At 47.2% G+C, this 12,956-nt stretch overlaps 1 protein-coding gene across 2 annotated transcripts in view; it reads left to right on the top strand.

Annotated features, from left to right (window-relative positions):
* LOC149332935 (BTB/POZ domain-containing protein 6-like) overlaps window positions 1–6,996 on the top strand; it is a 32,067-nt gene extending 25,071 nt beyond the window's left edge. Inside the window, exons 4-5 of one of the 2 annotated variants that reach the window (XM_089558482.1) lie at window positions 216–433; window positions 4,093–6,996. In XM_089558482.1, the coding sequence (XP_089414608.1) occupies window positions 216–433; window positions 4,093–4,774 (900 nt within the window). In that variant the 3' untranslated portion in view covers window positions 4,775–6,996. The remainder of the gene's footprint in view (window positions 1–215; window positions 434–4,092) is intronic. The other variant, XM_089558481.1, reaches the window with a different exon arrangement.
* Window positions 6,997–12,956: the final 5,960 nt, after the last annotated feature.

Here is a 12,956-nt window from a genome sequence, read left to right as displayed (position 1 = left end):
TATATAAGCGAGAGAGACAGAGAGAAGCCAACAGCCACAGAAACCAAGGAACACAGGGGATTTTTTTTGTATATTTATGTTGTGGTGTTGAATAATGGAGAATACCACTGAATATTTTATCACTCAAAAATAACTGACTAGAATAGCAGAAGAAATAAAAACCACATGCCACCTGTCCGAGCATTCGCTTCTTGTCGTTCTGTCGAAACTTGCAGATCAACATGGGGACCTTCTTGAACAGTCGCGTGCTCTCGGACGTGGAGTTCGTGCTGAAGCCCGGAAGCGACCGGATTCCGAGGACCGTCAGAGCCCACAAGCAGTTTCTGGCCATGGCTAACGAGGTGTTCTTCACCAAGTTATTCCTCAACGAGCCCGACGAAAGCAAATTCTACATAGACGACCTTCATCCGGACGGCTTCTACGGACTGCTGAAGTGAGTCTCTGCTTTGCTCGTAAAATACACCAGTATCCTTCGAGAGGAAAGTACATAATAGTTTTGTCTCCCCAATACTGATCTGTGGAGCAGAGTCTAACAAAAAGGCTTGAAATGAAGTTGAGTACGGCTCAGTTAACTGAGAAAAGGAAAATGATAGGTACAATGTCAAAATACACAAAACCAAATTGGCAGTGGCTGAGCCCAGCTAGGCCAGAATACACGTAGCGAAAGCAGTTTCATCTACTGACATTTTGGTCGCGACACGCCGTTTTTATCGTTCAGCAACTTGGCGGCGTCTCTTCGCCAGACGTTCCTCCCGTTCTTCGGGCGTCTCGGCCACCCACTTAGCCTATCTCGCCTCGTTTTCACGCCGTCGGCCGGCCTTGTACCATGGGACAACTTGTGGATCGGAAGACCCAACTTCACGCAGCCTGTACTGGTACCGTGACGAGCACGGCCGCTCTCCTTCTCTTCCATGGTGCGCGTCTGAGGAGCGAGCGCATCGCTTCCGCGGCTTATATCCCAGCTGCGCGGCGCGACTTTACGCATGCGCAATGAAGCGCAGCGGGTGCGGAGCCATGGCTGCCATGACACTGGTTGCCTTGGTAACGGCGCATGCGCAGTTGTGGTCGCCGCGAAATTCGCTTCTGCTAGCTTAGTGTAGCTTTCGCTACAAAAGCAGATTTTATAACGGAACAAACGAGAGTATCGTATCTGAAATCACGAAAAAGAAATGGGTATGGGCCAGGCATTTAGTGCGAAAGCAGGATAACCTGTGGTCCCTAAGTGCAACGAGTGGATCCCAAGAGAGAGATAACGTAGCAGGGGGCTTCGTGGGTCAGGTGGTGTCACCTTTTTCGCGCACTTATGGCGTGCGTTGCCCGACACCCTTAGAGCGTGGGGGAGGGGGGGTATCGGTCACAAAGGAGATGCCCTCGACTTAGCATGGCAAGCTGAGCCAGAGAATAGCTACCAAGTGACAAGGGGGGTGGTCGTTCGGTGCCCAGCTTTCGCCGGTCGCAAGCCAGAGGATGGGTCGGAGCCAAAGGTTCACAAACAAAACAAAGTTTATACAACAAAGAGACGATACAGTGGAATTCACAGTCAGTAGTACGAGCACATACATAGTGATCTATAATACAATGCAACTCGTACAATGTAACACTCGAGAGAGATCACAATACAAAAGAATTATTGAACCTAAAGTGCACTAACACAAGACAGAGGCAAACAAACAAAACACAATTTTTGTTCATCGGGCACTGCGACAGTCCGACGACCAGAGGTTCACGACGGAGCTGTCCCGCAGGTTGGCGCACGCTGCCTCGTTTGTCCGTGGCTGGGCGAGTGATGTTGTCCCGGGAGTCGAGCGGGCGCGCTCCGCTGACAGCGGTCAACGCCCGTCTGTATCAACTGTACAATTTAGTTCTCAATATCTCGCCGGGCACGCGTCCCCATTGGTCACGCGCAGAGACCGGCTTCCAGAACCTTCCAGTTCCTTCTCGCGATGCGCCGCCGCCGGCGCGCGAGCTAAAGGGAGAGGGCATCACTCAGCACGCTCAAGGCTACGCCCTCTCCGTCGATAGTGAGCAGAATTGACTCAAAAGTTCTCGAATAATCGACTGCGCGCGCGGACGTAATTCCGTTGGCGCCGCGCTGTCGAGCGAGATGGAGAGGGCAGCAACACATACAAGGTTAGGCTCTCTCCGCGGTTCTTTCCCCACTGTTCTATTGGCGCGCACTGGCGAGATTGCTCCCGCGTTGCGTCGGTTTTCCGAATATGCGCCGAATTTGGAGACAGGTGCTTAGATAAGGCTGTGAGGCTGAGGCTATGAAGGCCATGAACTGATACATGAAAGGAACTGATACATGAAATGACACAGGACAGTGCAGTGGCTATGAAAATGAGGATATGAAGGCTATGAACTACACAGGACAGGGTCAGCTAGGGCTCAGTGGCGGATGGGTCTCTCTTGCAGTGACCATAGCTGGGCAAATTATGACACTATTATAGTGATGATGACGATGGCAACACTCCGCCCGATCCACATTCGCTCAGGAGTAAATGCTATGGCTTCACGCATAGCATTTACCCTTCAGATGCTAGTCACTAAGAAATAACGCTACTAATTGTGTCAGGGCGTTAGTATTTTCCCGTCGCGTGTACAAAAGTGGAACCAGTAAGTACAGTCTTTGTCAAAAGTAGCCGATTAACGAGTTTTGCTTCTTGTCCATGTGGCAGGGCAGTTTAAGCTCTGAATACGAGTAAGGTAAGAAGAACCGTTGCCCTCACCTCTCGGGACCTTTTGGATCGCGGGAGTGTCCCAAGGGTTCCACAAAACAGCTGAGAAGCAAATTTCGTTGCTCGGTTACTTTTGGCCAACAGGGTATATTAATGTGGAAAGTTAGTATTTGTTCAGAACATTGAGAATCTCTTCGCTCGAAATTAATCATCCTAAGGTATTCATGTAGCTTGCTATCTGCCGCTCCGATTATAACTGGTGCCTAACCTTACCTAATGTAACCACACGTAGAAGTGACTATATTTGTGTGCTGTCATGGCCCTTAATGGATTTTGTACGTGATGTGTCTAGATGTATGTGCATGTTCCTGACAGAATCATACAGCATTGACGAATAACGACAACAATGATGGCACTTAACAGCTGCCAGATGCGCAGTAGGATGCAGAAGAGAGCAAAAATAATTCATGCTTTTAGACCTTATAAACGCAAGTCATGATCAGCTCGAAGAATTAAACCTTGCTTCATGTGTAGCAGGCATGGGCTTTTGGTGAGAGTACGTACAAAAGGAAAAATCTGGTGCAGTGGTGATCTGGCAGTTCATTGAATGTGTGTCATGGGCAGTATATGCATGATCCGAGTGTAGTTGACTTTGAAAGTCTCTTATGTTCTGCTCTTTAAGGCCATTTAGACCGCAAAAAAAAAGTAATGATTTTTACTTTCCCCGATTCTCGGTTATACCTCCTTTCTCTAATTCAGGGAAGAATATGCAAGAAAAGGACCAGGCTTGTGTTATGCGCAATAATAAAACGGAGCTGGTTTGAAATCACAGCTGCGAGTCGCATATCAGCAGCAGTTGCCGAGGGAAATTTCCGGGAAAGAATTAACCCTTATCAGACGCGCACGGGTGGAAGGGAGGGCGAAAATATCTCATCTTTCAGCAGGCCACTAAATATGATTTAGACAGCATCTCGAGTATAAATCAAAAACTGGTACGGCACTAACGGGTGCCCGTTTGCAACGCTGTGCCCCGTAAGCAACGGCGTCCACTGCCATAATTATTGATTGATTGATTGATTGATTGATTGGTTCGCTGGCTGGCTGGCTGGGAGAGTTTTATTGATTGATTGATTGATTGATTGATTGATTGGCTGGCTGGCTGGCTGGGAGAGTTTGAGTGAGTGAGTGAGTGAGTGAGTGAGTGAGTGAGTGAGTGAGTGAGTGAGTGAGTGAGTGAGTGAGTGAGTGAGTGAGTGAGTGAGTGAGTGAGTGAGTGAGTGAGTGAGTGAGTGAGTGAGTGAGTGAGTGAGTGAGTGAGTGAGTGAGTGAGTGAGTGAGTGAGTGAGTGAGTGAGTGAGCGAGCGAGCAGTTGCGTCCTGGCGAGACGCTGTACCTTACCTGCCGTCGCTCGCAGGTATCTGTACTCCGGCGAATTCAAGCCGAGCTCCTTCGAAGAGGTCATGTTCACCCGTTTGGCGGCCAAGCAGTACCTTGACCTGGACCTCATCGACGCGTGCGACAGGTACATCGCGGAGAACCTGACGCCGGTGAGGGTGTGCCCGCTCTTGAACAGCCTGGAGACCACGGACATCGGCCTCATCGACAAAGCGGCCATCGAGATGCTGAAGAATAGCGGCGCTGCCGTGCTGCGCTCAGACACGTTCGTCGATTCCAGCGACGACACCCTGAAAGTCATCCTGGAGGTGCTGGCCGGCGTGTCGGAAAAACTCGTCATCGACTCCGTACGAAAATGGGCGCAGGAGAAGTGCCGCAGGGCCCTGTACGCCGACGGAACCCTGATGACACTCGAAGAGGCGATGCGGCCTTTCTTGCCTCAGCTGCGCTTCCTGAACCTAAGTCCGGTGGATTTCGTCAGGGGTCCCGGTTCGTGGGAGCTGCTCAGGGACAGCGAGAATTACCACATCCTCGGGAACCTCATCGAACCCGGCTCGTTCCGCCTTCCGGATTGGACGAGCCACGAGTACAGTGCTCGAAGCCGGTTCCATACTCCCTACAGGGTAGCTTCGCCGTGGAAGCCTGAGACAAGAGTGCCGCCCAGTTCCGCAAACTCTTGTTCTAGTCGAGACAGCGACTGACGGCGTGGCTTGGAACAGATGTTGCTCCGCAGTTCTGCGCACGTTACGTGAAGTCCTGGATGCAAGCCTGTTTTATGAATAAAGTAAATCCGAGTGAAAGTAAAAAAAAAACGAATCGCCTTGCGTTCCAGTAGGAAATGAGCACAGACATCGCATTAAACGACTTCTAGACACTGCTATTAGGATGTCTGGTGGACAACTACCAGACAAAGCAATTAAAAAATCATTGTTTATGTTATTAATGTTACATTTTTTATTAATTATTAATGTTACATCTTTTATTAATGTTCCACCTTTTTTGAACAGAGATCGAGTACAGACTAGCAGGGAGGCCTACTTATGTATTGTGACTTTCATTTCTGTGTAATCACTCCTACAATGTCTCATACCTGAGACAGCAGTATCCGTAAATATAGTCAATAACACACTGGCGTTGTCTCGGGATGAATAACACACAGCTAATGAAGGGTTGCCTACCACTTTAATATTCCCCGCTGTAACATATTCGTCCCCCAGCGGGACGAAGTCATCGAGATGCGTGGGCCGATGTCCTTGTCCTCATGGCATCCAGGACTGGGGTTGTTGCGCTCTCTTCACAGTCTGCGTCACTGGGACGTAACTCAGGACTGGACGATGCAGCTTCCTCGGGGTCTTGAAGTGCTCCTGGGGCGCCAGGACTTTTTGAAGGAACGCAAGGTTCGGCACTTCTTGATGGCACAGGAGTCAACGGCTCCTCCTTTTCGCATAAAAGTGTTAAGATGCGCAACTGGCAGAACGGTTTCCGAGCTGGTCAACGTAACGTCGCCATCGACGGCAGTCCTTGATCACTACTAAGTACTACGACGAGAACCCCGTGACAGCATCCACAATTCCAGGAATCATCTAGAGTACAAACAACCCAGTCGAAAACCGTAACAGAAAATTTTCTGTCGTCACTACGGAGTTCCTGTTTCATTTTTGGCGATTTTCCGATAGTAGCAACAGACATTTTTGTAGTAACAACCGAATTTTCTGAGGCGTTGTGGTGCCCTTGTCGTTGCTACAGAACTACAGGAAAATAGCCCAAACTACAGAAATATCTGTCGTTACGACTAAGCCTCATTACGGCGCTGCATCACCTGTTCCTGCTTCTGCAGCTCGCCGGGTTGTGAATCTGAACGCAAGCGTTCCAACACCGTTCCTAGTTTCTTGCACATGAGCTGTCCAGCTCAGGTCTTGTCTGCCGTAGAACGAGAAAAGAAGGGGAGGCAAGGTGGCCACACTTCACTGGAAGAAAGGTAAATGTAATCATTCGAAGAGGGGTGATACGGTGCACCAATAGTGGGTCGTATCTGGTTTCTGGACTTGAAGTTTGAGAAGACCTCCAAGCCAAGAGCAGTTCGTTAACCTGCAACAAGAGATTCTGGGTATCGTCAGCAGTGAAAAGAAAATGAAGCTTACCATAAAGTGCAGCCGCTGACATGGAAACCAATCGGCCCATTTCCAGCCACTTTGAGGGAGCGCCCACCACAATACGGGAGCCAATGCCTTGGAAACACGCATGGCAAAATTACTTCTCAAGAGGAATTAAATTACATGAATATTAAGGCCTTTAATGCCTCATCGTTGTCGACAGAAGATTGTCAGCAGAGGTGTCACACTTTTCGGTTGGTCGAAATGGTTATGACGCCAGAGTGCGCGTATTCGAAGTAATGAGGTCACCCACGGATGCCTGACGCCTCTTTTGGAGCACGCAACTACTAATAAAATAGTTGTCGTCTGCTCCGACAGGTGGCGTAAGGCGTCCGTGGGCGACCACATTACATACCTCAATACTGCGAACAGAGCCATGGATGCAACCGAACTCATCGAAGCAGAGAGAGAGTCGTGCTACAGAAGCAGTCAAAGTCGGCAGTCGGAGTGTGTAGTTGTAATCAGGGTGTCGAACCGGAATTTTTTCGGGTTCGGTTTGGCTTCGGGTTCACGCCTTTCGGGTTCAGTTCCGGGTTCGGCTTCGGAGCGACATTCCTTTCCGGTTGAAATGGGTTCAGACTATAAAAAAATTTGTACGCACATTGTTTTTACCCAACTTTGTTTTGCTATTTACGTTTCTCTGTGATATCAGTATATAAAATAAAAACAGAAATTTGCACAATGCGAGATGTTTTGACTTTACCCACTTTAATTTATTGTCCGCGACAAAAAGATATAAATTTACGTAAGAGGCGAGAAATCAAATGAACTCAAAATTAGTGTACATGGGCTATTTATGCGCTAGAATCTATCTGATGCGGTACATAAGGAGAAAACGTGATAGATTTTGCATCTGCATCTTCAGCAGTTTCGGAGACCTCGTCGCGCGAGTAATAGATCTCTCCTGAAGCTCATGTAATTCGGGAATTTCTCCTGCGTAGAGTACTTGCGCGGGCGCCGTCAGGAGCGCCGCATGCGCCCACTGTTAGAGAAAGCTGCCCTGAATCGGCAGGTACATACAGCCAAGGCATCTTTCCGCCACCCCAGAACCGACTTGCCAGTTACCCCTCCCACTGGCACACCTCCAGCTTGCATCTAAAGAGCTTACCGAAAGTATTTTATTTGCCTAACCTGCTCTACACCATCTTTGTAACCCATGTTATATATAGCTCAGTTTCTTCAAAAAAATAGCTAGTCGTGGCTTCTCGCTAGTGCAGTATAAAATTAAGATTTTGGCCTATGCTGATGTCGTCGCCATCTCTTTCTCTGATAAATAGAATATGATTAAAAAAGCAGGCTTGGGCTGGTTGGAAGCACTTCGTGTCTGTATGTACACAAATTTGCGACATCTTCGTTGTCGTTGCATTGTAATACCGTTGCAAGTGGTGCATTGTGTGAGGAAGAACGTAATTTCGTTCTATAACATTTTGTGACTTTTTCGAGGCGCTTTCAGAGGGAGCCTACGCGTGGGCAGAATTTCTTGCTGCCTTGATAGAGTGTTGTGAATCTTTCATGCACTTTTTTGCACCAACTTTTTTCAGGATTTTTATTTTTCAAAACCAAAATCCACCGCTTCCTGGCAGCTGTGTTTATTAGGTTATTAAATGCTTCTCTGTCTTTTCTGCACATAGTTTTGAGAAAATTTTGTGCTGATACATTCGATTCCCTCAATCTTCGCTTTTGCTTAGAATACCTGTACGGCCTCTCCAGAAGGCAGCTGATGAAGGTTCTGATCGTTCATTACTTCATATACGCCTATACATGCAGCCTTACCCAACGTTGGCCTTACCTAGCCTTTATTGAAACCGGTGTATTAAAATGAGTTATGCGAATATAGGTTCCATAAGCCACAAAAAAAAACTTTCTTAGACTTCAAATGTAGACCTTACGAGTTAGCACGTTCCACCGAGCCAAGGGTGAATTTGTGCCATGATCAGTGAATTGCTACATGTGCGAGCAACAAGAGCCTACTGACTATTAACGCGCAAGCTATACTGACGATTTCGTGTCCGCGAAACGTGTCGGCAGCGATTTCTCCGTTCGTGTGAGAGTTAAGCGAAAAAGAATGATCGGGCTTAATAGAGGATGATGTACGTGAGGATGAGGCACGTCAAAAGTTGGCCGATGTGGAATAATTTGGTAAGTAGAGCCAGATCCCCGCAGGGGGGCGTCTGCAGCATGCAGACGTTGGTGAGTGGCGACACCACGGGGTATCCCGAGCATCCGCAGGGACATCCCCGCAGGGGGATGATGGTGAGCAATGCGTCACCACACACCCGAGCATCCGCGCTTAGCCGTGCGGGGCATCGCCGTGTCCGGGGAAAATCCTGGTGGTTGAGCCGACGCGTTGACCTTTAATGCCCCTAGGCGGAGGCAACACATCACTTTGGGCCCAGCTTCCTGTAGACGGCACCACCGGCCTGACCCCACCGGGGGAAATCGGCAGCCGCCTTTTCCTGTCCTCCCCTCCATCTTTCACTTTCCTATTTCTTTCTTACAACTCTCTTGTCTCCTGTTAATTTCTTATATTTTCTTTTTTTTCCTGGCAGCTAGGGTTAACCTTGTGTGGCCAACTATCCTGAGTTGCGTCATATTTGGTTATAGTTGGGGTGTACAGCTGGCGTGGGCAGGACTTGCGTGCAAGTTCCTGTCCAGTCCCCTTGTTGGGCTCCGTGGTGGGTGGCTGGCACTGTGGCCGAAACACACACATATTTTGTGGCTCCCCCTTCCCAACAAATTGATCACCCTCAGAAAAAAGTGCGGACCGATGTGACAGCTAAGTACCTCCAGAAATCCAAAGAAATTTTTCCTACATTTCATGTTGTGCACTGTGAAGAGACAGAAATAACTGCCAGAACAATATCCCCATTCTTGGTAGCAAAAAGCCTGACCGATGCCTCGTGCACGGGCTACAAGCTAAAAAAAATGCCTAGTGGTGCTAACAATTCGATTAAAGCTGTACTTAAGCGCGTGAGAGGGGGATACTATTAAATCCAAGTTTTCATATCAATCTGACCTAAAATGCTTTCGAATTACCGAAAGCACATTGCAGAAGGGCCAATTAGATTTTTTCCTAGACGCGAGACTTCCTTCAGTTTTGTTGTCGCATAGAATGGATGCCATTCTCGTACTGCCTAGCGCAGACAGCTTTCGGGGCGTAAATCTGCGCGCTGGCACATGTCATTTTGTCTTAAAAAAAAAAAAAGAAGTATGTCGTGTTGCAAAAGATGTGCGGCTGAACCGTGTCCCGAACCGGTTCGGAACGGTTCCTTTGAATCGTTCCGGTTCGGGTTCACTTCCAAGGTGGCGAAAAAAAATTCGGTTCGGTTCGGTTCCGGTCCCGGGCAAAAATACGGGTTCGGTTCTGGTTTCGGGTTCAGGTTCGGTTCCGGTTCGACACCCTGGTTGTAATGTGTAGTCAAAGTGTGTAGTCAAATAAAGCATTGGTACAGCACAAACAGTTTCGCAGTCAATGCCAAAGAGTGCGCCAGGAAAGGCTTTCGCCTTGCAGCACTTTAGAGAGCCATAGTGCCCCCTGAATTTTTACCTCTAAAATTCGCGCGAATATAATTAAATTAGATTGCTAACTGCTTACCAATGGCATTGTTATAATGACATTACATTTCGAAAAGTAATGTAAATACTCTTAAATTACTTAATGGCTTCCATGCATACAAAAAAAAACAAAGTAAACAGAGTAAAATAAACATCAACCTCTTTCTAGAAGAACTGCAGATTGGGCTAGTTGGTGTAGATTCATAATGACGGTTCAACAGCGCAAACACACACAGACCAAGAAGGAGACAAGACACACTCGCAGCGCTTAACTTACAACTGATTTTTTATTAGGAAGAAGCACGTCATAATATACACACACGAAAAAACAGCGCACATGCGCGATGTCAACAATCTCCTAGTGCTGGTAAAAGGTAAAACCGCTTTAAAAGCACGTGTGCGTCCGCAGAACCGCTACCCACTGTGTAGCATATTCATTCCTCGAACAGATAATGTTACAGATGGCGCACTCACGCACCCTTTATCTTTCCGGATAATATGAAAGGCTTCAGCAATTTCTCTAGTGCGCTGGTCAGAATGAATGTCGTATCTTTCTAGATACGACGCACACATTCTTTTGTCTTCCCTCCAAATCACGTCCCAGTCGACCTTATCACGGGCCATCACAAAGGTAAGATAACGCCAAGGAAACAGAGAAAACCGAATCATGTCCGAACACTCGTCTCTTAATTCCACTGCGCTGTAGACATAAATGAGCGGAGAACCAAACATCTTGCTGCCTGGAGCTGTCTCCACCATCTGAAGCCTTCGAAACAGATTAATTATTGCCTCGGTTGCTTCAAGAATCGACCTAGGCAGCCAGCGTTCGGTAAAGTTCCTACAATGCGCATTTTCGCCTGTTGCCTCCCGCACTTAACCTGGCTTTTTTTATTTAGTTAGTTATTTATTTATTCATTCATTCATTCATTTATTTATTTATTTATTTCGTATCCTCTCAGTGCCAGAGGCATTATAAAGGGGAGTGGTTACATAAACTTAAAAAATTTACAGTGCAGCAAACTAATTAGTAATACAGAAATGATGGCTCCTAGTTATACAATATTAACTGTTGGGTTCTTGGTGTGCTTGTTAACAGAAGATAATACACTACATACAGCGCAGCTATACAGTGAAGAAAAAACAAAATGCGCGTGCAAAAAAAAACAAAAAAAATGAAAAATTGATGCTCCGACTTATACAGTGTTTTCTAATGCTGTCTTGAAGCGTTGGTTGTCAGTAAATATAACAGTTGATGCAGGAAGGTGATTCCACTCAGCAGCTGTGCGCGGAAGGAATGACTGAAACATGGCATTGGTTTCTGCAAACTGGAATTCCGACTTTGTTATTGGTATCTAGCCGAGATGAAATGTTTTAGGGAGGGGAGATCAGTTCGTAGCGAAGGGAAGATGATGAAATATCTTGTGAAAGAGTGAAAGTCTAAGGGCCTTACGGCGAGATGCTAAAGATGGCAGCCTAAGATTTAATTTCATTGCAGGCACCACTGTGCCCTTAGTGCGTCAGGGCGCCCCTGAATAGTTTTGAACCCCAACGTGCTCCACCCGCCTCCTCGACACCTCAAGCACAGCCTTGCATCAGGCTGCTGATGGGATGCTCGTGAAATGTGCTCTTCGGCCTACCCATCGCAGGCAGCGACCCGACAACACAGGACACCTGCTCTCTCGAAGGCACAGTCTTACGCAATTCTTGCCGCGCGTTGTTCTGCATACGTTCGAGGCGCTCAACCGGGCGTTCGAGGGACCAAAGCGTTGCCGACACAAAAAGCAGCAGTGCATTCTAGTGAAAGTAATTTCGAAAGTAATTGTTCACTTTTCTGCGGGATTACTGTCACGAAGTAACTCTGTACAAAAATATTTACGTTTTTGAACGGGAAAGAGCTTATGAGCGCTATTTTTTCATATATTGTAAGAGTTCGCTATAACAATCTATATATCCACAGATATTCCGTCGACAGGCTTGCATTCTTTTTCTAATAATGTTTTTGCTATCGTCAATACGGTTCTCCATTGGTTTTCTATGGGAGACTTAACTGCTCGATGCGAGTAATGGATGCACTATAAAAGAAATATTTGGTGGATATCGGAAGAATTGACCCCTCCCTTCAATATTTATACACCACAGTTTTCCAATTTTCAAAATTTTTATTCAAGAATGTTGGACATGTTACTAAATTACTGAACCAACAAAGTAATTCATTACGTAAATACCGGAGAAAAAATTAAATTACCGTAATTTCAGGACAGTAATTCAATTGCTCCTATGTATGCTTGGGAGGAGCCGGCGAAATCGATATCGCTGACAGAGGTCGCTTGGTAAATTCCCAAGTGTGAATCCTCGCAGCCGTCGGTGCTAGCCTCCATGGATTCCTGTCATTTTACGCGACTATTCACCTCATGCTCGGTGTCTTTCTAAATTTCTGGCCGCCACATCGCTACTCGGGCGAGCTTCTTCATCTTGACAATACCCGGATGAGCCTGTGCGGAGCATCCTGATGACCGTCTGGCTGGCTCAGGACTGACTATGCTGCTGCCTCATGGCATTCAGATACCCTTGGTACAGCAACAATTCATATCTGATGATGATGATGATGCATTTTTATTGCGAAAGCAATACTACTTTCACTTTCAGCTCCTCGCGTGGCGAGGCCGCGGTAGCTACCATTGACCTTTAGCTTGACCTCTGCTATGACGTCATACCATCTGCCGCAAAAACCAGGGGCCCAACTTTGGATTGGATTGGATTGGATTGGATTGTATAACCGATGCATCACCACAAGTCTGACCACAAGCTCCACCACCAGCTACACTACCAGCTGAACCATAGCGTAGCTACGGATATTGCTTTCGCAATTACCGAGCTTAACCAAGCTAAGCCACAGCCATTTTTTTTATGGCGCAAGGGAACCTGTGGCCAAAGAGCGCCATGAAACAAAGTGTTTTCATTTAGTCAAAACGGGGTCTATGACCCGTTTCCTGAGCATTTGACCTCAGATAAGCCGAGCTGAAAACAAGTAAAACAGTCGTGCGCACTTTTGCGGGAGCAGGAGGGGGTTGGACAGAGAGAAGCTAAAAGGCTTGTCGTTCTGCCATATGTACAGCCTTCGCCAAAAGTAACCAGGCTGCACATTTTTCTTCTCAGTCGTATATTAAACCCATTA

The sequence above is a fragment of the Amblyomma mixtum genome, chromosome 8, assembly GCF_055824585.1.
Source record: "Amblyomma mixtum isolate Tamu chromosome 8, ASM5582458v1, whole genome shotgun sequence".
NCBI lineage: Eukaryota > Metazoa > Arthropoda > Arachnida > Ixodida > Ixodidae > Amblyomma > Amblyomma mixtum.
This window is presented reverse-complemented; position numbering and strand designations above follow the sequence as displayed.